Raw genomic sequence first — 26,783 nt, 5'->3', positions numbered from 1 at the left:
TATCATTTGGTACAGTTACTCCCAAGGAAAAGACTTCTATTCCAGGCAACACTTCTATTCAAGGGAATGATAGAAAATATCAGAGTAACGCATCGGGTCGGGCAGAATCTCTGGAAGGGTCCCAACCCGAAGTGTCACATATCCTTCTTCCCTTCTTCCAGAGATGCAGCCTGACCCGCTGAGTTTCTCCAGCATTATCTTCGGGGACAGGACAAAGCCTGGCAAGTAATAGTTGTGTCTTTCCTTGGTAAATCAGCATCTGCAATTCCTTGTTTCTACATTTCCATTCCAGAGTATTGTTGATTCATAAGTTCATAAATCATAGGAGCAGAATTAGGCCATTCGACCCATCGAGTCTATTCAATCATGGCTGATCTATCTTTCCTTCTCAACCCCATTCTCCTGCCTTCTCCCCATAATCTATTGAGATAGAAATAAGGAAATGCCCAAGTGTGATGTGGAGGTTTCAGTGATGGGGAGGCTTTTAAATGGACACTGTAGTTTTTTTGAATGAGAAGCAGCAGACAATGTCCTATGCAGATCTTCCTGAAGTTAGAGTTACTACTCAAGTAGTGCATCAGAAGAATGCACCATTACATCGAACCAAGATGGCAGCCAATGCAGGCGACTCGGTGTGTTAGTCACAGAAGTGTATCTGCAATCACACATTACAATCGCTCCAAGCTTTTAAAACTCTTCTCTGACAGCAACTTTTCTTTATCTTGCACTGAACATTGGTCACGTTAATCCCTTTGTCACGATGGCTCGATTTTAGTCGCTTATTGTCTGCCAAGTGGCCAGTGGAAACTTAGCACTGTCCCTCGGCACACATGACAATGAACTAAATGTGTAGGAAAGAACTGCAGATGCTAGTGTAAACCGAAGATAGACACAGGGAGCTGGAGTAACTCAGCGGGATAGGCAGCATCTCTGGAGAGAAGGAATGGGTGACGTTTTGGGTCGAGACCCTTCTTCATACACAATATACTAAACTCAACTAACCTTTGAAACCCTTACTAATCAAGAAGGTTCATTTAAAAGGCTGTGGAACTTGGCTCCATTTCACAAGCTGCTCCAGGTGAGGCCAGTTGGGGACAGTTCTTTCTTCACCTTCACACCTGCACAACAGGACATGTGTCCCTCGGTCTGTTGAGAATTTTGCTGTCGACAGTGTAAATGTGGGAGTGTTCTCCTGAAACCAAACACCGCTCGCTTTTGTTGCTGTTTGGGAAGTGCAAACAGGGCCTCATTAACGATAAAAATCTCGCGGACGGAAAGGGAAGTCTACTAAATAATGGTGCATTTTTTTGCGAAGTGATTGCAATGGTGTGATAAAGATTTGTTGCTTTCTGGAAGCGTTCAAATCCCTACTGGTTGCATTTCAGGACAACTAAACAGGAATTACTCTGCCCTTTTAACTCATTGCCCCACCACTGGGAAACCAAACTTTCTTCTAAAAGAAGAAACGTTTGTTAGCGCGTTTACAATATTTACATCATTCCCAGTTCAATATTTACAGAGAGTATGTCAAAATAATACTTTGCCATCCTTGTCCAGGATGCACCCCCACCCATCTCTGAGGTTCTCTAGAGATCCAGTGGATACAGTGTGCAGGGAACAGACATGACTTTGGCAAAGGTTCAGACTGTCTGTATGAGCCGAACCCCTTACTGGCCGACTGCCTTGATCCCGGACAACATACGAACATACAACTCAGGGCAATGTGGAATGATACAATGATACTTTATTGTTGCACGTACCTAGGTGCAGTGAAGTGATTTGTTTTCCATACAACCCGGTAATATCAGACAGCAGACCTCACCTTGGAACAGAAGTGTCGCCATGTATTGGTGATGACAAAGTTACAAATGTTCACCATGACCACTAGGGGGCGCCACATGATGGCAGCTCCTGCCGACAATCTGTTTTTCCATCTATTTTAATTTTTAGTCTGTTTAAAAGTATGTTTTGGAAATTTCTTTAATATTTTTATGTGGGGGAGGTGGGCGGGGTAAGGGGGAAACCATTTCTCAGTCACTTCCTGGCGAGTATGCGACTATTCTCCGAGTCGCGTCCTAACCCCCCCCCCCCCCCCCCCCCCTCGCGGCCTACCAACTGGATTGGCGCGGCCTTTCCTGCCGGAGACCGGACCAGAGCTTCAGTGGCGGTGCAGCACTGGATTGATCGCGGATTCTTAACTGGGATCGCCGTTTGAAGCTCCGGAGTGTTGGGCCTGCTGCTTCAGCATTGTAGAGCTGTGGTTTGTGGAGCTCCCAGCCTCGGGAGTCCTGCGATCCCTTTGCCGAGGGCCATCAGTGTGAATCTCCACCCAGCTCGGCCTGTGGTCTTCGGGAGCCACGGTCTCCGATAGGAGGTGGCCGAGTCGGAGGTCCAAGCGGCTGAGGGTGTTCTTCCGTTCCGACGTCGGAGTACCGTCATCCTGGTGAGAGGGCCTGTACATCGGGCCGCCTGTACTGGCGACTGTGGAGGGCTCAGGAGGCCCCCGACCACAGGTGAACAACAAGGGGGATGATGACTGAACTTCGGTGCCTTCCCTCACAGTGGGGAACTTTGATTCCGCTGTGTGGGATGTTGATGTTAAAAACTATTGTGTGTTGTGTTCTTTTTTTATTTGTATGGCTGTATGGTGACCCTAAATTTCACTGTCCCAATTGGTGCATGTGACAATAAATGTCTCTAGATCTTGATCTCAAAACAGTTCTATCTATCGACTGCTGCCTCACTGTGCCCGAGACGGTGGACAGTGCTGTCCATGTGGAGTTTGCACCCTCTCCCTGTGACTGCGTAGGTTTCCTCCGGGTGCACTGGTTTCCACCCACATCTAAAAGGCTTTTGGTTTTGTCAGTAAATTGCCCCCAGTGTATAGGGAGTGGATGCGAAGATGGGATACCATCAAACTAATGTGAATGGGTGAATGATGGTCGGCGTGGACTTGATGGGCCGAAGGGCCTGGTTCCATGCTGAAACTAAGCAGCAAAGTTTGGAACGGCAATGAACGGCATTTCCCAACACCAAGTCCTTCTTTCACAGAAGGGGACTTGCACCTGAAACTTCTCAGGGAACTGGTGATTGCTCAGTTTTTAGAAATAACTGGCTAGCGGATTCTGCTGCCATTTTTATTAACCCATCACGTGACAAATCCACAACTAAAGTGGCAAAGTTCAGAAAGCGGTAACTCCACGCAGACCCATGAGAGCTTTAGTTTAGTTTAGTTGAGAGATACATAGAAACATAGAAAATAGGTGCAGGAGTAGGCCATTCGGTCCTTCGAGCCTGCACCGCCATTCAATATGATCATGGCTGATCATCCAACTCAGTATCCTGTGCCTGCCTTCTCTCCATACCCCCTGATCCCTTTAGCCACAAGGGCCACATCTAACTCCCTATTAAATATAGCCAATGAACTGGCTTCAACTACCTTCTGTGGCAGAGAATTCCACAGATTCACCACTCTCTGTGTAAAAAAAGTTTTTCTCATCTCGGTCCTAAAAGACTTCCCCCTTATCCTTAAACTGTGACTCCTTGCTCTGGACTTCCCCAGCATCGGGAATAATCTTCCTGCATCTAGCCTGTCCAACCCCTTAATAATTTTGTAAGTTTCTATAAGATCCCCCCTCAATCTTCTAAATTCTAGCGAGTGCAAGCACGGAAACAGGCCCTTCGGACCAGCGATCCCCGCACACTCGCAGTATCCCACACACTAGGGATAACTTACAATCCTTACCAAAGCCAATTAACCATCAAACCTGCACATCTTTGGAGCGTGGGAGGAAACCGGAGCACCCGGGGAAAACCCACACGGTCACAGGGAGAACGTACATTTCCGTACAGACAGCACCTGTAGTCAGGATCAAACGCGGGTCTCTGGCACTGTAAGGCAGCAACTCTACCTGTGCGCCACCGTGCTAGCTCCTTCCTCATTGCAAAGAGGCATCACAAATTCAAAGAATTTGCAAAATAATCAGAGAAATACGGATCAATTTTCTCTCCCAAGATTAATGTGACCCGAGGGTCATTCTGGGAATCAACATCTAATGTGCAAACCACAGAATTAAAGTCACATGCGATGTGGCTGTGGAGCTCCATCTGGTGGCCTTGCCTCCACCTAAAATTCATAAGGAAGAGGTACAAAGGATTCACTCAGTGGGACAGGCAGCATCTCGGGATAGAAGGAATGGGTGACATTTTGGGGCGAGACACTCCTGTCCAGCTGAGTTACTCCAGCATGTTGTGTCTATCTTCGGTGTAAACAAGCATTCGCAGTTCCTTCCTACTCAAAGGATTCAGTTGGATATAGACAACAACCTGGCTGCTCAACACCCGGCTTGAGATCTAACTATTCCTTTGGTTTACGTTTCATTCGCAAGAAGAAGAAGTTGGACTTTGATAGACACAAAATGCTGGAGTAACTCAGCTGGTCAGGCAGCATCTCTGGAGAAAAGGAAAAGGTGACATTTCGGGTGGAAGCCCTTCATCAGACTGCGTGACCTGTGGAATTATATAGAAAATAGGTGCAGGAGTAGGCCATTCGGCCCTTCGAGCCTGCACTGCCATTCAATATGATCATGGCTGATCATCCAACTCAGTATCCCATACCTGCCTTCTCTCCATACCCCCTGATCTCTTTAGTCACAAGCGCCACATCTAACTCCATCTTAAATATAGCCAATGAACTGGCCTCAACTACCTTCTGTGGCAGAGAATAGTAAAATTAAATGAGAACTTACCAGTTTGAAGTTTGATCTTTATTTTATGAGGAGTTACGATGAGGGATTACGTGAAGACCCTGTCCAGCACGCATGCGCGACATTCTTCAAAGCAACGGTGTGAAGTCACAGACAACAGTAGATGAAATAAACATAGTAAGATAAGAAGAACTAGAATACCAGTTGACCTTTATGATAGAGGGTGGGAGTGGAGGGCACGTAATCCAGCATGCTGTGTCTATCTTCAGTGTAAACCAGCATCTGCAGTTCCTTCTTGCACACTTCAGTCGGATGTTGTTGCACCACTTTGTTCTTTGTAGAAAGGTTTCTGCATAAAGACACCTTTGACTATGAATCCATCAGGAAGTGGTCAGCATGGAACATCTTGTAGACACTGCAGGAGGTGACACAATGGATCCTTGGAGAGGGGCCATGGTTTAAGTTGATACAATAGCAGTGTTTAAGAGGCTTTAAGATGGATTCATGAATATAAAGGGCATGAAGGTTTACAGAACATGTGCAGGCAGACGGGATTAGTTTAAGTTGCCATTATGTTTGGCACAGACATTGTGGACCGAGGGGCCTGTTACTTTGCAATGCTTCTCTATATTCTTTGTTCTATGACACTGTGCCAGGTCATTTGAAGACCTTTTTACACCCAGTTACACCTGCCCCTTATACATACATTCTATTCTCTTCCAGTATTAATCATTTCACCTCATTGTTGCTGCCTATGGACTCTTAGTTCATTGGAACCTTCAATGCATTGTTTTTTAAGGCCTCAGTACATTACTAAGTGCTTTACAATGACTCATTTTGAGTTCTGCAGTGGTTCATGAGTTTGAGCTGCAGCCTCACAGCAACAATGACCCAGGTTTGATTCTATCTGTGTGGAGTTTGCACGATCTCCCCGTGACTGCATGGGTTTCACCCAGATCTCCGGTTTCCTCTTACAACCCATGGGCATGTTGGCAGGGTAATTGGCTGCTCTAAATTGCCCCTATTGCAGATGGGGCGACAGGAGAGTTGGGCTGCTAATCCCGGTTAGGGCTGGGAGGGGTTACCACCGGCCAAGTGGGAAGCTGCGCGGCAGCGAGTGTGCCGCCGGGTCCTGGCGCCCGTCGCCGCTCTGCTCCTGAGCAAAGATCCTATGGCAGAGCTCCGCTATAAGATCTTTGCTCCTGAGCAGTTTCGCGTCTGTCAAACCTTTCGAGCACGTTCGTCGCCAATGAGAAATCTGCTCGTAACAGCGGGCGGAGCAATCGGTAAACTGCCGCCGGTGCGCTCAGACCCCTGGTGACAACATTCCCAGTGGCCTGGCACTTTAAGAATTCCAGGAGGGGGTTGGATTTGGTGACATTGCACACACACACACACAGGAAGTTAACATGGTGAAGTTTGAGCTTGTGAAGCTGCTCTCTCTTGCCTTGTGGCTGGGCAGAACCGCGACTGAGACACCCAAGGCAGACGTGAGCCCACCAGGGAGGATAGGTAAAGGCTTGTGGTGCATTGTATGGGCAACACGGGTGCTCTATCACAGGGGTCGGGCTGTAAAGCGCATGTCCTCCCACACACTGCACTTTGGACTGATCACACACACACTGCACTTTGGACTGATCACACACACACACACACACACTGCAGTTGTGAATCTGTGGAATTCTCTGCCGCAGAAGGCAGTGGAGGCCAATTCTCTGAATATTTTCAACAGAGAGTTAGATAGAGCTCCTAGGGCTAACAGAATCTGGGGATATGAGGAGAAAGCAGGAACGGGGTGCTGATTTTGGATGTACAGCCATGATCTTATTAAAAAGGTAGTGCTGGCTCGAAGGGCCGAATGGCCTACACCTGCGCCTATTTTCCATGTTCTATCTATGTTTCTATGATCACACACTGCAAAGGCCAGAGACTTTAAAACCCTTCGCTCTCCTTCCTCCCCACCCCCACTTAAATTGGAATTGCATTGGAAACTAAAAGGAGCGTTGGGTCCATTTAGTTTCCAATGGAACTATGATCTTATTGAAATATATAAGATTATTAAGGGTTTGGACACGCTAGAGGCAGGAAACGTGTTCCTGATGTTGGGGGAGTCCAGAAGCAGGGGCCACAGATTAAGAATAAGGGGTAAGCCATTTAGAACTGAGATGAGGAAACACTTTTCACACAGTTGTGAGTCTGTGGAATTCTCTGCCTCAGAGGGTGGTGAAGGCCGGTTCTCTGGATACCTTCAAGAGAGAGCTTGATAGGGCTCTTAAAAATAGCGGAGTCAGGGGATATCAGCCATGGTCACTGGGATATTGGGGATGATGTCCTGATCACATTGAATGGCGGTGCTGGCTCGAAGGGCCAAATGTCCTACTCCTGCGTCTATTGTCTATTGATATGATATGGGGAGAAGGCAGGAATGGGGTATTGATTGTGGATAATCAGCCATGATCATATTGAATGGCAGTGCTGTCTCGAAGGGCCGGATGGCCTACTCCTGCACCTATTGTCTATTGATCTGTTGGCAGGTTGCAGTTTGTGTTTGGAGATGGGAAAATATTTGAATATTTATATTTCATTGTTATCACCTCGTCCCCGACCAACAGAGACCATTCTGGGCTCCACCTTTCCTGAGTCATCTTGCAGGCTCTGCTTTGCTCTGTACCTTCCCATAACCTCCAGTTTCCCTCTCCTCTGACTCTCAGTCTGATGAAGGCTCAGTCTCGACCTGAAACGTTACCTATTCCTTCTCTCCAGAGATGCTGCCTGACCTACAGAGTTACTCCAGAACTTTGTGTTTATCTTTGGTGTAAACTGGAATCTGCAGTTCTTTCTTGCACAAATATTGAAATACTTTATATTTTATTATTTCTGGCAGGACGGGCAGTCCGGATGGACAGGCCATAGATGAAGGAGCAATGAGGGAGGGTGAGAGAGAGAGAGACAGAGAGATGAGGAAGGAGGGGGGATTGGAACCACATACAGGACACTGTCTGCAGCTGGAAGTTAAAGTCAGAATGTTTTGTTGAACCCTTAACCCTTGCAGTTAGGTTAATATTAGAAAGGAGTGTGAAGATATCAGAATAGACACAAAGGAATTTTACCCAAGGGGTCCCAGGAGGAAGGATTTAAATTACAGAGGGGTTGTGAGGTCACAGCATAAAGTTTATCAGTTTCATTTATTGTCAGTGTACCGAGGTACAGTGAAAAACTTTTGTTGCGTGCTATCCAGTCAGCGGAAAGACAATACATGATTACAATCGAGCCATTTATCATGTATAGATACATGATAAAGGAATAACGTGTAGTGCAATGTAAAGCCAGCAAAGTCCGTTCAAGGATAGTCCGAGGGTCACCAAAGAGGTAGATAGTAGTTCAGGACTGCTCTCTGGTTATGGTAGGATGATTCGGTTGCCTGATAACAGCTGGAAAAAAACTGTCCCAGAAGCTGGAGGTGTGTTTTTTCACATTTCGATACCGTTTGCCTGATGGGAGAGAAGGAGTGACCAGGGTGCGACTCGTCCTTGATTATGCTGCTGGCCTTGCCGAGGCAGCGTGAGGTATAAATGGAGTCAATGGAAGGGAGGTTGCTTTGTGTGGCGGTCTGGGCTTTGTCCACAATTCGCTGCAATTTCTCGCGGTCTTGGATAGAGCTGTTCCCAAACCAAGCTGCGATGTATCCTGATAAAATGCTTTCTATGGTGCATCTGTGGAAGTTGGTGAGAGTTGTAGGGGACTTCTATGGAAGTAGAGGCGTTGGTGTGCTTTCATGGTCGTTGTTTAAATATGGGTGGTCCAGGAGAAGTTGTTGGTGATATTGACTCCTAGGCATCTCTACTTCGGCACTGTCGATGAAACTGGGGTATGTGTACCGGCTTTGCTTCCGGAAGTCGACCACTATCTCCTTTGTCTTGCTGACATTGAGGGAAAGCTTGGTGTCTTGACACAAGGTTCTCAATCTCCTTCCTACATACAAACTTGGAAAATAGCTGCAGGAGTAGGCCATTCGGCCAATCGAGCCAGCACCGCCATTTAAGATGATCATTGCCGATCATCCAAAATCAGTACCCCATTCCGGCTTTTTCCCCATATCCAATCAATCAATCTGTTTGATTCGTCACTTGCACATATCCCTTGATTTCCTTAGTCCTAAGAGCTGAATCTAACTTCCTGTACTCCCACCTAAGTGGAATGTGGGAAGAAACTGGAGCATCCGGAGAAAATTCACATGGGAGAATATGCAAACTCTGACAGCACCCATAGTCGGGATTGAACCCGAGTCTCTACCACTGTGCTGCCTCTGAATGTGACTGTTCTAATATGGTCTTTAACCTTTGATCATTTCTCTGCTTAAGTGACCAGAATGACAGTGAATCGAATCGAAGCTTCAACGACTCCTCCTCCACCCACAGACGCTGCTCGACCGGCAGAGTTCCTCCACAGCGGTTTGTTTTGTGGCACCAGAATGACAGTGTATTTCTTCTTCTCTCCCCCCCCCCCCGCCCCCCCCGCGTGCGTCAGCTGTAATCGGGGCAGGCATCGGCGGAGCAGCGACTGCACACTTCCTACGGCAGTACTTCGGACGGGACGTGCAGATCGATGTTTACGAGAGCGGGGCGGTGGGGGGCCGATTGGCCAAGGCCACCATCAGCGGGCAGGACCACGAGATTGGAGCGGCAACCATTCACCCTCTCAGCCTGCACATGAAAGAGTTTGTTCGGCTGCTGGGTGAGTTTGCTCTCGTCTGTAAAACAATTCCGAATTCAACAGCCTTTAATGTCGTACAGCACAGAAAGGCCCTTCACCCTCCTGTCCTCCAAGGAATAAAGTTCCGGCATGCCCAACCTCTCATTATAGCTCAGGCCCTCAAATCCTGGAAACATCCTCGTAAATATTCTCTACACCCTTTCCAGCTTAACCACATCTTTCCTGTAACAGGGTGACCAGAACTCTACACAGTACTCAAAATGAGGCCCCAACAATGTCTACACTGCCCGCTGTGGCCTCAGCAAGGCCACCAGCATAATCAAGGACAAGTCTCAGCCCCGTCACTCCCTCTTCTCCCTTCTCCCATCAGGCAGAAGTGTGACAATGCACACCTCCACATTCACAGGCAGTTTCTCCCCAGCCGTTGTCAAGCAACTGAACCATCCTATTTTAAAATAGGATGAGGTGGGACCACATTAAAACTTACCTGTGTCTATACATTGTGTCTCTACATGAACAGCCAGATTGTAATGATGTATAGTCTCTTTTCTGACCTGTTAGCACGTAACAAAACAGCTTTTCTCCATACCTTGGTACGTGATAATAATAATCTAAACTAAACCAAGCTGGACACGTACTCTAGCATGGGGCAGTTGGGCCGAATGGCCTGTTTTGTTTAGTTTAGAGACACAGCGCGGAAACAGGCCCTTTGACCCACCGAGTCCGCACCGACCAGCGATCCCCGCACACTAACACTGTCCTGCACACACTTTACAATTTACACATACACCAAGCCAATTCACCTACATACCAGTATGTCTTTGGAGTGTGGGAGGAAACCGAAGATCTCGGAGAAAACCTATGTGGTCACGTTTCTATGCAGTGAATTCACACTAATGCCAGCATCTCTCCTATCCCTGTGTTTGTGGACACGGAAGGCCTGACGGAGCATGATCACCACAGCAACCTTCTCACGGTGTACAATGGTGAGGAGTTTGTGTTCGAGGAGAGCGAGTGGTACATTGTTAACTTCTTCAAGCTGCTCTGGCGGTACGGCTTTGACTTCCTACGGGTGAAGATGTGGCTGGAAAGTCATCAGCACAAGTTCATGAGGTAAGGGCTAACATTATTGAGAGAGCTGAGCCGCTCGTAGACAATTGTTACGTTGCCAACTGATTTGGCTGAGTTGCAATATCAGATCTCCTCCAGCTTTGTCCCAATCTATTGGACTCAGAAGATCTTAGTCTCCACTTTGCCAGAATGTTGCTGATCCTTTCGACTTCGGACTTTAGAGATACTGCCCTTGAACCAACCGAGTCCGCACTGTGTGTGTGGGTGGTGGGCAGATGGAACCGGGTGGGGGAAAAGTAAATAAACTGGGTAATGGGACGAGGGTTTGGACAGACGAGGTGTGGAGAGGACCACTCGGGTTCCTCCATCTGTTCTTTTCTTTGCTGGAGACTGATAGCCCTGTCCCATGGTGTGAGTTCATTCCAAGAATTCTCCCGAGTTTAAAAAAAAAATCAAACTCGTGGTAAGCACGGAGAATGAACGTAGCGGGTACGTCGGAGCTCGGGGACGTCTCTTAGCACTAACGGCAGGTACTCGGGAAGACTCGCTAACGGCAGGTAAGCACGGGAAGACTCGTGAAGATTTTTCAACATGATGAAAAATGTCCAAGAGAGCCCCGAGTACCGACGAGTACCGTAAATCTCCGATTTCGATTTCAGGGCAAACTCAGGAGAACTCTTGGAATGAACTCGTACCGTGGGACAGGGGTTTGAAGCATCTGTATTCCTTGCCTGCAGGATCTACCAGTACCAGAGCCTGGGCTACTCCTTCACCAGCATGGATAAGATGCTGCACGTGCTTGGAGGTGACACGTTTGTGCAGATGACCAAGCATTCCATTGACGAGGCCTTGCAGAAGATCGGCATCAGCCAGAGGTTCATTGATGAGATGGTTGGTCCCATCATCAGGCTCACCTACGGGGAAGGCATCAACGTCAACGCGTTCGTAGGTACACAAGCACTTCACCTTGTTCTTGCGTTACAGGTAGCGATAACAACATGGGGGCACGCCGTTGTTGATTTACACCATAAGATCATAGGACAAAGGAGCAGAATTAGGCCATTCGGCCCATCGTCTGCTCCGCATTCGATCATAGCTGATATAGTATTCCCTCTCAACCAGTGGCGGACTGGCCAGGGTGTCAGCTTGCCCGATGGCAAGTGGGCCCCTGATGAAATGATAGCAAGTGATGGCAAAATGGGCCCCTGTTAAATGATAGCATTGTAGTTGTGGGTGGGCCCCCTTTGTCTCCTGGCAACCAATATTTTTAGACCCAGTCCGCCACCGCTCTCAACCCCATTCTCCCATCCCTTTAACACCCTTACGAATCAGGAGCCTATCAATCTCCGCTTTAAAACTACCCAAAGACTTGTTGGACTGTGGCAATGAATTCCACATGATTCACCACCTTAAGAAATTCCTCCTCATCTTCATTCTAAAGGTACATCCTTTTGTGCTCCAGAGATGCTTTCTGACCCGCTGGGTTACTCCAGCTTTTAGTGGCTATCTTCAATGAATCCGAGGTAAGGTGAGAAATGGAACCAAAACTCACAGTGGACGCCTTTTCCACACCTGCAGGGATGACTTCGCTTTCAGAGACAGAGACCGACCTGTGGAACGTGGGAGAGGGGAACGAGAAGGTTTGCTCAGGCTTGCTCTATGCGACCAGAGTCAACCTCATCAAGGGAAAGGTCACCTCGGTCCATGCAAAGAAGAGGCCTCGTCGCGATGGTGAGTCCTATTTCTTGTTCCAACAGTTTTTAGTCCCAACAGTTAATCAATGCCGTGTGCGGTCTGAAGAAGCTGATAGGAGCCGAACTAAGGTATGTTCCTGGGCACTTTGTGTTCAAAGGACAGAAGAAAGGTCCCGACCCAAAACGTCATCTATCCATGTTCTCCAGGGATGCTGCCTGACCTGACCTGCTGGGTCACTCCAGCACTGTGTGTGCTCCTTTGAGCAAATGTTATTGTTATTTCTTTGTCCTAATGTTGTGAAAGTTCTTGGAAGCTTCCAATCCCGATATGACTATTCCAGTTGGTATCCAGAAATCTGTCAGTGCATAAAGAAGGTCATTTGGCCCATTGAGATGATGCAGGCTGCAAGGAGAACAATTCCTTTCATCATTCCCATTCCGTTCATTCTTTCCACACAGCCCCACAGATTGTATCAAATGCCCAATCAATTCACTTTCTATTCATTGAATCGTTCCCAGCACACGTGCGGGCAGTGGATTCCAAGTTGTCTTGTGTAACAAAATAATTTACCTTGGTTTATTGGGGGTGAAATTTTGCCTGGGAAGTAGCGGCACAGTGGTGCAGCGGTAGAGTTGCTTCACCGCTGAGCCAGAGACCCAGGTTCGATCCTGACTACTGGTGCCATCTGTACGGAGTTTGTCCGCTCTCCCTGTGACCACGTGGGTCTTCTCCGGGTGCTCTGGTTTCCTCCCACACTCCAAAGACGTGCAGGTTTGTAGGTTAATTGGCTTCTGTAAATTGTCGCCAGTGTGCAGGAGGATAGGGCTAGTGTACGGGGTGATCGCTGGTCGGCTTGGACACAGTGGGCTGCCGAGCCTGTTTACGTGCTGTATATCTCCAGCTTAATGTGCCTTGGGACATTTCATGAGAGTGATGACGCAGGAAATCTAGACTTTGGACTTCAGAGATACAGCGTGGAAACAGGACCTACTACTCACCCCATACACTAGCACTCTCCACACACGAGGAACAATTTAACCATTTTTACTGGTTTATAGGTTACCATTTTAACCTATAAACCTGTACGGCTTTGGAGTTTGGGAGGAAACCAGAGCACCCGGAGTAAGCCCATGTGGTTACAGGGAGAACATACAAACACCGTACAGACAGCACCCGTAGTCAGGATCGAACCCGGGTCTCTGACACTGTAAGGCAGCAACTCTACCACTGTGCCGGTGGCTAAGTCTTCTATCCAGATAACATTGAATTCTGTCCTTAAATTACAGGTGAGGAGGTTACTGTCTATGAAGTGAACTACCTGTCTGATGTTGACACTGACTATGGGATATATGATATCGTAATTGTAGCTGCCCCTTTGCACAGCGCCAACCCGGATATCGGTTTCCATGCTTTCTCCCAGCCGATTGACGTAGTTCGGGGCCGATATCAACAGAAGGTGGTCACACTGGTGGAAGGTCATTTAAACGCCTCCTTCTTTCGCTACCAAGGGGCCGGACCCTTCCACCCCACCACCATCGGCACCACCGTGACCTCGGGCAGCTTCGTCCTGGGCGCCAGCGTCTCGCTGCCCGCGGGGAGCGCCGAAGCCCCCGCCCGGGTCTGGAAGGTGCTGTCGTCCGAGCCGCTGGGCGAGGAGGGGCTGCGGGGACTCTTCCGGTCCCACACGGCCGTGCGCCAGGCCCAGTGGCTCGCCCACCCCCGCTACAGCCCCGAAGACCGGGTGCCCCCCTTCGTCCTCCACCACCAGCTGTACCACCTCAACGCCATCGAGTGGGCGGCCAGCACCCTGGAGATGATGGCCATCGCCGCCAAGAACGTTGCCCTGCTCGCCCACCACCGCTGGTTCCAGCAGCTAGACAAGGTCGACCAAGACACACCACTAAACCTTAAGCTGGAACTCTAACCCACGTTGGCAAGAAAACACTTTAAATGTTGACTTCAAGACCCTTCTGCACACTGGATGTTTGCTTCCACCTGAAGGGTTGGATTATGTTAGCACAGAGTGAGAGTTACATTGAGAATCACGGCACAGAAAAAGACGATGCTGCCATACCAGTCTGTACTAATGTTGACACTCCAAGCAATTCTCTTCCCCTCACTATCACTCCACGTAGGAGGACATTCTGCATTCTCAATGCTCTGTTGGGGTCCCGCTTGGGCAGCTTACAACCCAGCAGTATGAATATTGAATTCTCTAACTTCCAGTAACCCTTGCTTTCCCTCTCACTCCGTCCCTCTCCCAATCCAGTTCTCCGATTAGTTTCACTCTCCTGCTGATTAATTTTGCTGTTTGTCTGCCTCGTTGTCACCTTCCCCTCAGCCACTTATGAAACATTCTACATTTCCTTGATCATCGCCTGCTTTGCTCTGACGTTTTCACACCTTACCATTCCCTATCTCTAGTCTCCCTCTCCCCTGACTCTCAGTCTGGAGAAGGGCGTCAACCCGAAACGGCACCCATTACTTCTCTCCAGAGATGCTGCCTGTCCCGCTGAGTTACTGCAGCTTTTTGTGTCTATATTCGGTAGCCTTCTATCTAAACAAATTTTGCCTAGAATTCCCACATAGATTGATCTGGAACATTCTATCTGGCTTGTACTTTTAGACACAAGGAACTGCATATCCTGGTTTACACAAAAGGATGCAAAGTGCTGGAGTAACTCAGTGGGCCAGGCAGCATCTCTGGGGAACATGGATACATGACGTTTTGCGTGACGACGTATGACGCGAAGGGGCGTGACGACATATGACGCACGTTTTTTTTTCAAGTTTCGCAACCACTTTTTTGTTGCCGCCGGATTTTGAAATGTTCAACATCTTCTGGCGACACTGATATGACTCCGGCAAAATCGACAAGTGGGACAGACCCTTAAAGACCACACTAGAGTTGATAAGAGGACGGTTCAGTTGCCTGATTACGGCTGGAAAGAAACTGTTCCCAAATCTGGAGGCATGCTTTCCTCTGTACCTCTTGCCGGATGGGAGAAGAGGGGGTGACCGGTGTGAGACTGGTCCTTGATCATGCCGGTGTCCTTGCCGAGGCAGCATGGAGTGTAGAGCCAATGGAACAGAGACTGGTTTGTATGACGGTCCGGGCTACATCCACAACTCTCTGCAATCTCTAATTGGAGGTACTGGGCAATGGAGAAAAGTGTGTCCCTGGTCCCTGGTGTATCCCTGGTTAAAGCGGGAGCATTATTTGTAATTCTTAATTCTTTATTAAAACAGATCTGAAAGCAAGAACCAAACGGTGTGTCAAACTCTGGGAAAATGGCAGGTCCACTCATCCTGACTTCTGGATGAAATATTCCACTGGAAAACGTAATAGTTTTAACTCCTTTAAATTGGCATGAGTGATGCGAGGGGTTTGCAACTTACACAATGCTTGAGTTTATGAGTCAGTTAAATTTGTACCAGAGCAGTATCAAACCTGCCCTTTACATCGCTTGTTCCATGTCCTGTAGTCCAGATTGCGAAAATCTTTGGTTCAATGGTTCAGTCTAGTTTTGTTTATTATCACATGTACTGAGAAGGTACATTGAGATTTTTTGTTGTTGCATATAAATCTGTAAGATTATTGCCATACATAAGTACAATACCTGGTTAATCACATAATGCATAAAGACAGCCCACTGAGTCTATATGCAGTAGTCATCAGTTTTTGGCACCATTTCGCAGTCACAACTGCAGCTGGCCATAAAGGCCTGTTGCAGCCGTCGCCTCCATCTTCCAGTAAACACTTCCAGTGTCAGTTCCATTGTACAAGTGTTCTGGTTGTAATTATTTTTCAATGGATGCCCTAAATTTCTCTTGGAGAGCTATCAGCAGCAGAGCTGCCTGAAATTGTTCCCCTGGAAAACAGATCACATGGTCGTTGTAGCATTTATTTCAAATTGAGGCAGCCTTCCAGCTGAAATGTTTCCTGTCATTCAAGACCAAAGATACTAGAGGAGCTCTGGTATCCTTATTATCCTCTGTTTAAGAAAGAACTGCAGATGCTGGAAAGGCGAAGGTAGACAAAAGTGCTGGAGAAACTCAGCGGGTGAGGCAGCATCTATGGAGTGAAGGAAATAGGCAATATTTCGGGTTTAGACCCTTCTTCAGACTGATGTGAGGGTGGGGTAGGGGGGCGGGAAGAAGAAAGGAAGAGGCGGAGACAGTGGGCTGAGGGAGAGCTGAGAAGGGGAGGAGAAAGCAGGGACTACCTGAAATTAGAGAAATCAATGATCATACCGTTGGGGCGTAAACTGCCCAAGCAAAATTTGAGGTGCTGCTCCTCCAATTTACGGTGGGCCTCACTCTGGCCATGGAGGAGGCCCAGGACAGAAAGGTCGGATTCAGAATGGGAGGGGAAGTTGAAGTGCTGAGCCACTGGGAGATCAATCAATCAATCAATCAATCAGTTTTATTCGTCACATTGCACATAAAGTGCAAGTGTAATGAATTTGTCAGCAGCGGTACAATGATAAAGAACACACAATACACAATAAAAACGTAACACATACATCCAGCACAGCATTCATCACTGTGGTGGAAGGCACAAAATTTGGCCAGTCCTCCTCCATTTCCCCCCGTGGTCTGGACCAGAGTCAGTCCAGGATCGGCTCTTCCCCACTGGAGACCGCGGCTTTAGGATGGTGTAGGCCGCAGGCCGGCGGTCAAAGATCAGGTTGGTTATTGCGAACAGAGCGGAGGTGTTGGGCGAAGCGATCGGCAAGCCTACACTTGGTCTCACCGATGTGGAGCAGCTGACACCTAGAGCAGCGGATGCAATAGATGAGGTTGGAGGAGATGCAGGTGAACCTCTGCCGCACCTGTAAAGACTGCTTGGGTTCTTGAATGGAGTCAAGGGGGGAGGTAAAGCGACAAGTAAAGCGGTTGCAAGGGAAAGTGCCAGGAGAAGGGGTGGTTTGGGTGGGAAGGGACGAATTGACCAGGGAGTTACGGAGGGAGCGGTCTCTGCGGAAAACAGGAGATGGGAAGATGTGGCCAGTGGTGGGATCCTGTTGGAGGTGGCGAAAATGTCGGAGGATTATTTGTTGCATGTGACGGCTGGTAGGGTGGAAGATGAAGACAAGGGGGACTCTGCCCTTGTTACGAGTGGGGGGGGGGGGGGGGGGGGAGTGAGAGCAGAGTTAGGGGCTATAGAAGAGACCCTGGTGAGAACCTCATTGTCATCCATTATTATCATCTAGTGGAAGGTACACAAAAATGCTGGAGAAACTCAGCGGGTGCAGCAGCATCTATGGAGCGAAGGAAATAGGTGACGTTTTGGGCCGAAACCCTTCTTCAGAGTGAAGAAGTGTTGCGGCCCGAAACGTTGCCCATTTCCTTCGCTCCATAGATGCTGCTGCACCCGCTGAGTTTTTCCAGCTTTTTTGTGTACCTTCGATTTTCCAGCATCTGCAGTTCCTTCTTAAACCCTTCTTCAGGCCTCTAATATCCAAAGATCTTAGAGCAGAGCTCTCTTTGCTCTAAGATCTTTGCTAGTATCTTTGGTCAAGACTGATTGTTGTAATCAAAGATCTTACAGCAGATCTTTGGTTGTAATGGAGAGAAAGCTGGGAGATGATTGGCTGAAGGGAGGGTCATACTGGGATCTGATTGGTTGATGGAGAGTAATGTAGCTGATTGGTCAAATGGAGTCTAAATCTGATTGGTTGAATCTAGGGTAGATCTGATTGGTTGAAGGGAGGGAGATGCTGGGATCTGATTGGTTGATTGAGAGTAATGTAGCTGATTGGTTGAATTGAGGGTAGATCTGATTGGTTGAATCAAGGGTAGATCTGATTGGTTGAAGGGAGGGAGATGCTGGGATCTGATTGGACGAGGGGCCGCTGTTTGAATCAAAGATCTTATAGCGTTTGAATCGTGTTGCGCACGCACATCGCAGACGCAGTAACCGAGCGCGGACGCTCTGACGTGTGTGTGAGCGCGACGGGAGAGCGGGACTGAGAGAAGCGGCGGCGAGGACAAGATGAGCAAAGCGCACCCGCCCGAGCTGAAGAAGTGAGTGGTGGGCGGTAGTAGTGGTGGTGGTAGTAGTAGTAGCGGCGGATCCGACCCCACCCCACCCGACCGGACCGTGCCTGGGCCCGGGCCTCGCGTGCAGGCGACCGGCGGCGTCCATCACCCTCCCGGGCCGCCGGGTGAGGGCGGGCGGGCTCCGGCTGGCGTAGGCCGCGCCCATGTGCAGCCGCCGGGCCTGAGCGCCGGGCCGGGGAGGCAGTTACAGCCCGGCCGCTCCACGGGGGGAAGGAGGAGAAGCGATGGCGGGTTTAGACTCGGGTTTATTATTATTTGCAGGTACCTAAGGCACGGTTAAAGCTTTGTCTCGAGAAGGCCGGTACAGGATACTGAGTTGGATGATCAAATTGAATGGCGGTGCAGGCTCGAAGGGCCGAATGGCCTACTCCTGCACCTATTTTCTACGTTTCTATGATCCAAAATATCACCCATTCCTTTTCTCCAGAGATGCTGCTTGACCCGCTGAGTTACTCCAGCTTTCTGTGTATATATTCGGCATCTGCAGTTTCTTCTTACATGGATCAGGTATAACTCAAGTACAATAGGTAGAGGGGAAGATACAGAGTGCAGAATATAGTTGTCGGCTTTGTAGCGCACCAGTTCAATCAGATCAGCTAATGCTAGAATTTGTAGGAAAGAACTGCAGATGCTGGTTTAAATTGAAGGTAGACACAAAATGCTGGAGTAAAAGTGAACAGCAGGATGTCAGTGATACTCTTGTTTAAATATTATGCATTAATTTTGCAGTATTTAGTTCCAATAAGTATTGATAACAAGGTTCTTGGGTTTTAAATGATTTGAGCACCCATCAGTTATTGCTTAACCTAGCCTGGACAAGTCATTGACCAGATTTTTTTTAATTTTAGATTCATGGACAAGAAATTGTCACGTAAGTTTTGAATTAAAATTGTCTTAAAAGAGTTGGGGACTGTTTTGTAAGGAGGGTTGTATTGTACAATTTGGAAACTCTGGAATAATTATTTTTAAAAGTCTTTCACAAAATCTTGAAAACTGCCAAAACTGGGAAGTCACGAAGCAAAAAATGGTGATTTGACTAAGTCCTACCAACATTAGACTTTAAAGCTACAGTGTGGAAACAGGCCTTCATCCCACTGAGGCCACATCGACCGATAATCACCCCGTACACTAATACTACCCTACACACTAGGAACAATTTACAATGTTACAGTTGCCAGTTAACCTACGAACCCTTACGTCTTTGGAGTGTGGGAGGAAACCTGAGCACCCGGACAAAACCCACGCAGTCACAGAGAGAACATGCAAACTCCACACAGACAGTACCCATAGTCAGGATTGAATCTATGTCTCTGGCAGTGTAAGGCAGCAACTCTACCGCTGCCATCAGTTAAATTTCTGACCTTGTGTAAGTGGTAATTCACCAATTCTTTTCAATTAAAAATTGTGTAAATCTATAAGAATATACCAGTGTGAATTTCCATACATAGTTTGCATCATCCTCTTGTGCATTAGACCAGAACTCTAATTTAATTAAGTTTAAATTTAAATTGCTTGATTGTGTGGTGTGGTGTGCTGCAGAACAGTAGCTTTAATTATGCTGGTTCCAATTCTTGTTCTGAAAGTCAAATTTCTGATTGCTTTTGCTGAATGTTTGCACTCCTGTGAAGTAGGCAAGATTGTGAAGCTGCATTTGTGCAACTGCAAATAGATTAAAGGTATTAGTGGTCTCTTTGGGAAAAGCTGCAAAATATTTGTTTCAATAATGTTTTGCCACAACCTTGATAAATTAAGATGGAGGAAGTGATCCTGATTTCAGGATGGTGAATATGTTGTCAATTTATTGTTTTTGCACTGGGGTGCTGCAGTAAACACTTGACCGTTTCCTATTATTAAATCATCCCATTTCAGTTATTTTTAGAGATACCACATGGAATCCTGCCCTTCTGCCCACCATGTCCAGTCCACCAATTGATCACCCCTTCACACTAGTTCTATGTTATCCCACTTTCTCATACACTTCCTGCATGCAGTTTACAGAGGCCAATTAACCTATAAGCCTGCACATCTTTGGGGTGTGGGAGGAAACTGGGGCACCCGGAAGGAACTCACACAGTCACAGGGAGAACAGGAAACTCCATATGGACAGCACCCAAGGTCAAGATCGAAATTGGGTCTATGGCGCTGTGAGGCATGGGCACTACAAGCTGTGCCACTGCACCACCCTGTTCTGTTCAGAGATCAAGGAGACTGCAAAGGTTTCTCATGCTTTGTTTTATTCAGTAAAACTAAACGGTGGAAGACATGTGCAAGGAATTCTACGTGGGTTTGATCCCTTCATGAATCTTGTCGTGGATGAATCCTTGGAAATGGCACAGGGTGGCCAACAGAATACCATTGGCATGGTGGTAAGTTACTTACGTTTATTACAGTGAATAAGCGAGTTTGATATTTCAACTGCGCATGCCCAGGTCATAGGTCATTCGGGATAAACATTCTCGCCAGTGGAGCTACTATGTGTGTGTGTGGACCAGAGTATTCATTTCAATGAGATTTTAAAATAAATGTATCCGTCGAATATGTCAGCAGTAGGCCACAGCACAGGTTGAACAAATCCACAATTGTATCTATTTAAATTATTGACTCAATACAGCACCAGCCTTGAAAATAATAAATTCTTTAACTTTTTGAATATCTCATAATTGCAGATTAATGAACTGAACTAGAACTGGGACTGGGTAAGTAGTGTGTGAACAGCAGAACAAGAAAGGAAGCTATTGAGTTGACAGAATTTTTTATTTTGAATGATCTTTGACAAATTCCATGATTCCTTGCGTATATCGAAATACCAAACTCGCTTATTAGTTTGACTCTTATCAAAATGCGTCACAACCTAATTCGTGAACACACTAAGTACTGGAGGAGTTCAGTGGGTCAGGCAGCTCCTGTGGAGGAAGTGGACGGACAACGTTCCAGGTTGGTGCCCTTCTGGTCAGTCTTAAGAAGATTCCCGACCGGAATTATCGTCTGCCCATTCCCTCCACCAGCACTTTGTGTTTTACTCAAAGATTCTAGCATCTGCAGTTTCTTGTGCCTGTAGTTATCTAAAGGTCAGTCCTGACCTACCATCTACCTCATTGGAGACTCAGACTTTGATTGGGCTTTACAGAAATGTATCTTGCACCAAACGTTGTTCCATTTATCCTGTGTCAGTACACTGTGAATGGCTTGATTGTAATCATGTACAGCCTTTCCTCTGACTGGATAGTATGTAACAAAAAAACTTTGTAGGGTGGACCTCATTGAAACTTACCGAGTCGTGATAGGCCTGGATAAAGTGGAGACTGACTTTTCTCACTTCCAGCTCTTTACCTCCACCCTGACTTTCAGTCTGAAGAGGGATCAACACCTTTGCTTGGACCTACCTGATCTCCCAGTTGCTAAACACTTTAATTCTCTTTCCCATTCCCACAATGACCTTTCTGTCCTAGGTCTCCTCTATTGTCAGTGAGGCTAAATGCAAATTGGAGGAACGGCATCTCATATTTCGCTTGCACAGCTTACAACCCAGTGATATGAATATTATAGAACCCAAGGCCGTAGCCTCAGAATAAAAGGACGTACCTTTAAAAAGGAGATGAGGTGGAATTTCTTTAGGCAGGGGGTCGTGAATCTGGAATTCATTACCACAGATGGCTGTGGAAGCCGTCAATTGATATTTCAATGGCAGAGAATGACATATTCTTGATTAGTAAAGGTGTTGGGGGTTATTGGGTAGAAGCCAACTCTTGAGAGGAAAAGACAGATCTGTCATCTGATGCCAGCCCTGATTTGTCCTGTTTTATTTTTCGTCTCCATGTTTTTGCCCCCACTCTCCACTTCAATCAGTCTGGAGAAGTGTCCAACCAAAAAATGTAGCTTATCCATGTTCTCCAGCAATGCTGCCTGGCCCTGTTGAGTTAAGGCAGCACTTTGTGCCTATCTGATATAAACCAGCATCTGCGGTTCCTTTTTAACTACTATTTAGCTATCCTTTCAGTGAGGTTTTTAACTTTGCATTCTCTTCACCAGGTAATTAGAGGGAACAGCATTATCATGCTCGAAGCTTTAGAAAGAGTATAGTGAAGACCTCACTCGTGAAGCCTTGGAAACGTGGTAAAGTGGCGGAACCTGCATTTGAAGCATTTATATTTTTTTGTCTGTCATGATGAAAGAAGCCGTTGGCTGTTTACTTTATAAAGGAGGCTCGTGTTTGGAATTTTGTGAATAATTTACACTTTGTACCAGTGAATCTTACAAGACCATTAAATAAGATTTTTTTGTATGAACAAAGGATTGGATAAATTGCTCTTATTTTCATTGCTTTTGTGTATGTTGTAGATAAATCTGAATGAGCTGCCAATTATCAGTGATACAGTTCAATTGTCCTCCAACGACTAATCCTAGTGTGACAGAGCAGTGCAGCGTAGGACCAGGCACTTCAGCTCACAATGTCTGTGCCAAACATTATGCCAAGTTAAAGTATGTCTGCCTCAGATCGACACACAAAGCTGGAGTAACTCAGTGGTACAGGCGCCTCTGGAGAGAAGGTATGGGTGATGTTACTGGTCGAGACCTTTCTTCAGACTAGTTTGGGGAAAGGGAAACGAGAGATATAGATGGTGATGTGGAGAGATAAGGAACAATGAATTAAAGATATGCAAAAAAGTAACTATGATAAAGGAAACAGGCCATTATTAGCTGTTTGCTGGGTGAAAACGAGAAGTGGTACGACTTGGGTGGGGGTTGGATGCAGAGAGGGAATGTCGCAGTTACTCCAAAGAAATCGATATTCATACCACTGGGCTGTAAGCTGCACAAGTGAAATATGAGATGCCGTTCCTCCAATTTGTGTTTTACCTCTGACAATGGAGGGACAGAAAGGGTCATTGTGGGAATGGGAAGGAGAATTAAAGTGTTTAGCAACCAGGATATCAGGTAGGTCCAGGCGGACTAAGCAAAGGTGTTGATCCCGCTTCAGACTGAAGAGCTGGAAGTAAGAAAAGTCAGTCCAGCTCTTCAATTCCCCCCTACTTTCAGCCTGAAGAAGGGTCCTGCTATAATGAATACTGATCAATCCAGTCTTGGGGGCATACAAAGTACATGTGCTCCCTTGCGATTTTTTGAACTTTGATTGTGCAAAAGCGATATACATTCAGTGCAGATCGTACTTTGAATTTTGATCTTTTCCCGGGCTAGCGATATGCGGTACGATACTCTCGTGATGCTGTGTAACGCCAGTGTGCCACAGCTCCCAGTCAGCCATACGTGTAAACTGTGTACTGTGTTGCCAGCGTTTTGTGGATACAATGTACAGTACTGTATTGTTTTTTGCATCCCATCATGTCTATAAAACGCCCATCTGTGTCTTCTGCTCCTTGTGAGAAGAAGAAGAAGAGGAAGGCAATTACTCTTGAGATGAAACTCCAGATAATTGGCCAGCGTGAAGGCGGCAAGCCAATAATGGCCATCGCACGTGAGTTAGGACTTTCGCAATCGACCATCTCGACCATCTTAAAGGATAAGAAGCGAATCATTGATGCAGCAAAATCGTCAGCATCGGTTAAATCCACGATCATCACAAAGAAAAGAGCTGGGCTGATTGAAGATATGGAGCGATTGCTTGCCACGTGGATGGAAGATCAGGTACAGAAGCACATGCCACTTAGCCTATTGACGATCCAGGCTAAGGCAAGAAGTCTTTTGGAAAGGCTAAAAGAGCGCGCTGATCCTTCGTATACACAAGTGTTTACAGCAAGTCCAGGATGGTTCCAACGCTTCAAAAGGCGTCATAATTTTCATAACGTGAAGGTCAGGGGTGAGGCGGCAAGTGCCGATACTGAAGGTGCCGAAGCTTTTAAGGAAGAGCTGCATCGGATAATTGTGGATGAGGAATATTTGCCAGGACAAATATTCAATGTCGATGATCCGGGCTTGTTCTGGAAGCGTATGCTGGAGCGTACATACATTGATCAAGAGTCCAAGACAATGCCAGGATTCAAGGCATGCAAAGAGCGTGTAACGCTGCTTTTGGGTGGAAATGTTGCAGGGTTCAAATTAAAGCCTTTACTAATCCACCACTCGGAGAACCCTAGAGCATTGAAGAATGTGAGCAAGCATAAACTTCCCGTTTATTATCGCCATAACAAGAAAGCCGGGATGACATTAGCATTGTTTGAAGACTGGTTTCTAAGCTGTTTTATTCCGCAGGCAAGAGAATATTGTAGGCAAAACAACATCCCATTCAAAATTCTTCTGATCTTCGATATTGCTCCAGGCAATCCGCAGCATATCAGAAACGTGCATCCCAATGTAAAGGTTGTGTGTTTGCCGCCAAACACAGCCGCACTCATTCAACCAATGGACCAGGGTGCAATAGCTGCGTTCAAAGCCTACTATTTACGCCAAACGTTTGCGCAGGCTGTTGAAGCGACTGAATCTGGCCGGACACTCCAAGAGTTTTGGAAAGGTTTTAACATTCTCAATGCTATCCAGAACATTGCTGCAGCATGGGACGAAGTCACACAGCAATGCATGAACGGCGTTTGGAAAAAAGTTATGAAGACATACGTGAACACATTCAAAGGCTTTAACAAAGACTCTGCTGTTGGTAACATAGTAAATAACAAGATATTAGTGCTTGGGAAACAGCTAGAATTGGACATTGATGATGAAGATATTCATGAGCTTGTTGGCACTGAGACTGAAGACCATTCCAATGAGGAGCCGATCGAACTGGAGGAAGAAAGAAGTAAAGAAGCAGAGGCAGAGGAAGAAGTTATACCCGTGGCACCGAAAACGTTCACTACAAAGAAACTGGCGGAGGCGTTTGCCACTATCAGCAGTGGCGTACGCATGTTGGAAGAAATGGACGTCAATTACGAGAGATTCACAAAAACTAACAGGCAGCTACAGGATGCTCTTGCCTGCTATAGGGAAATATATAATGAAAAGAAGAGACAGTCAAAACTTGGTATCTTCCTGAAGAACACTGCCTGCTAAACACTCAACACGTGTCAATGCCCCGGTGCCTTCTCCCACTATTCTCGAGCCTCATCAGAAGGGAGAGAATGTTCGGTAGGTTAGGTGTATTAAACCTGTTTCTATCTTTTTTTCATCTTGTTAAATACTGTACTGTATCATTTTTGCCCTTAAAACTCACCTGATAAATAATAAAGCATTTCCTGGCATGACTGGCAAGTCTATAAACAGACTTTAATGTCCCGTTCAGAGCATCCCAATATGCTTTAAAGAAGTGTAATTGGTATTTTAAGAAACTGCACATGTTAAATGCATTTTCGACTTACGATGTTTTCGATTTACAATGGGTTTATCGGGACATAACCTCATCGTAAGTTGAGGAACAGCTGTAGAAGGGACTCTAAGCTTTCAAGACTTTTTATTGAGATTTCCAAATCAGTGAACTAATGCCATACACCTGACTTTTCACACATACTTCTTGCTATATTTGTTATGATAATTTTATTCATCTGAAGATTTAAAATCGTCAATTGATCCAACATCATCTATATTTGGAGAGAATATCAAGATGTTAGCTGGTTTCACTCTGGCAAGACTTGCAACACTAATTAAAATCTATTTTCCCTGGTCCTAGACTCCCAAGGCTGCAGCAAGCTTTTAATCTTAAAGCTGCAATAATCAACCTTTGCAACAATGCATGCATGATTGTTTAATTTCAAGTACAAGTTCACACTTATTGTCACATGCACCAATTAAGGTACAGTGTTTGAGTTACCATGCAGCCATGCAAATAAACGAACATAGTATATAATAGAACTTAACATAAACATCCACCACAGTGATCACTGTGATGGAAGGCAATAAAGTTCAGTCAGTCTTCCTTCTTTTGTTCACCTGTGTTTGGGGCCTTATCCCTCCGTAGTCGCCGCTACGGATTGCCGATGTACATGCGCTCTCTTCGGGATGATCGAAGCTCTGACGTCAGGATGGATGTAACGCTTGGAAGTGCCGAAATCGGCAACTTTCTTACAGGAGACAGCGGCTTCTAGATGTTATAGGCCGCTGTTGGAGCTCTTCTCCAGCGATCCCTGGCTCCGAGATGGTAAGTCCACGCCACGCCCACGGTCAGCAGGCCGGAGCCTTTCTTCTGGCTCCCCGACGGAAGTTCGCGCCGTGCCCACTGCTGAAGCTCTGGGCCGTCTCCAGGAAAAGCTGCACTAATCCAAGTTGTTCGGCTGCGAGAGAGGTGAAAACTAGGAGAAAAGTCGCATCTCCGTCAAGGTAAGTGACGAAACGGTTTCCCTCTATTCTATCCCACAACTACCCACATAAAAACATACCGAGAAACAGGACCAAGTTTTTTTTTTTTTTGTTTTTTTTTTTTTGTTTTTTTTTTTTTTTTTTTTTTTATTTTATTAGAAGTTAATACATCACAAAACAGTACAGTGGCACCTAATTTTAGGTGCCAACTATGTAATACCGTAATCCATTCTATGTACAACCTCTAGTTTTATGTTATAAGAAAGAAGTAAGCAGAACAAGAAAAAGAAAGCA

At 46.6% G+C, this 26,783-nt stretch overlaps 2 protein-coding genes across 3 annotated transcripts; both read left to right on the top strand.

Moving 5' to 3' along the window:
- Window positions 1–6,072: 6,072 nt before the first annotated feature.
- On the top strand, window positions 6,073–15,998 carry LOC129713250 (prenylcysteine oxidase-like). The gene is made up of 6 exons (XM_055662188.1): window positions 6,073–6,218; window positions 9,234–9,440; window positions 10,358–10,532; window positions 11,228–11,439; window positions 12,069–12,221; window positions 13,472–15,998. Exons 1-6 carry the CDS (start codon window positions 6,116–6,118, stop codon window positions 14,107–14,109), a joined length of 1,488 nt encoding a protein of 495 aa, XP_055518163.1. The 5' UTR covers window positions 6,073–6,115; the 3' UTR covers window positions 14,110–15,998.
- A 2,050-nt stretch (window positions 15,999–18,048) lies between these two features.
- On the top strand, window positions 18,049–25,441 carry snrpg (small nuclear ribonucleoprotein polypeptide G). 2 transcript variants are annotated; one of them, XM_055662186.1, is made up of 4 exons: window positions 18,049–18,215; window positions 19,100–19,122; window positions 20,493–20,617; window positions 23,637–25,441. In XM_055662186.1, the coding sequence occupies exons 1-4, from the start codon at window positions 18,184–18,186 to the stop codon at window positions 25,248–25,250; spliced, it is 1,794 nt and encodes a 597-aa protein (XP_055518161.1). In that variant the 5' UTR covers window positions 18,049–18,183; the 3' UTR covers window positions 25,251–25,441. The 2 variants fall into 2 exon arrangements, with proteins under 2 accessions (XP_055518161.1, XP_055518162.1); XM_055662187.1 differs by lacking the exon at window positions 23,637–25,441 and adding an exon at window positions 22,281–22,542 and having other exon boundaries at window positions 18,068–18,215.
- Window positions 25,442–26,783: the final 1,342 nt, after the last annotated feature.

The sequence above is a fragment of the Leucoraja erinacea genome, chromosome 35 (genome assembly GCF_028641065.1).
Source record: "Leucoraja erinacea ecotype New England chromosome 35, Leri_hhj_1, whole genome shotgun sequence".
Classification (NCBI taxonomy): domain Eukaryota; kingdom Metazoa; phylum Chordata; class Chondrichthyes; order Rajiformes; family Rajidae; genus Leucoraja; species Leucoraja erinaceus.
The sequence above is the reverse complement of the archived record's forward strand: the minus strand, read 5'-3'. Positions and strand labels throughout refer to the sequence as shown.

Coding starts and splice junctions, on each gene's coding strand:
- snrpg (XM_055662186.1), top strand. CDS start 18,184: ATGAGCAAAGCGCACCCGCCCGAGCTGAAGAA. Junction 18,216..19,099: donor CACCCGCCCGAGCTGAAGAA/GTGAGTGGTGGG, acceptor TTTTAATTTTAG/ATTCATGGACAAGAAATTGT. Junction 19,123..20,492: donor CATGGACAAGAAATTGTCAC/GTAAGTTTTGAA, acceptor TGTTTTATTCAG/TAAAACTAAACGGTGGAAGA.
- LOC129713250 (XM_055662188.1), top strand. CDS start 6,116: ATGGTGAAGTTTGAGCTTGTGAAGCTGCTCTCTCTTGCCTTGTGGCTG. Junction 11,440..12,068: donor CAACGTCAACGCGTTCGTAG/GTACACAAGCAC, acceptor CCACACCTGCAG/GGATGACTTCGCTTTCAGAG. Junction 12,222..13,471: donor GAAGAGGCCTCGTCGCGATG/GTGAGTCCTATT, acceptor CTTAAATTACAG/GTGAGGAGGTTACTGTCTAT.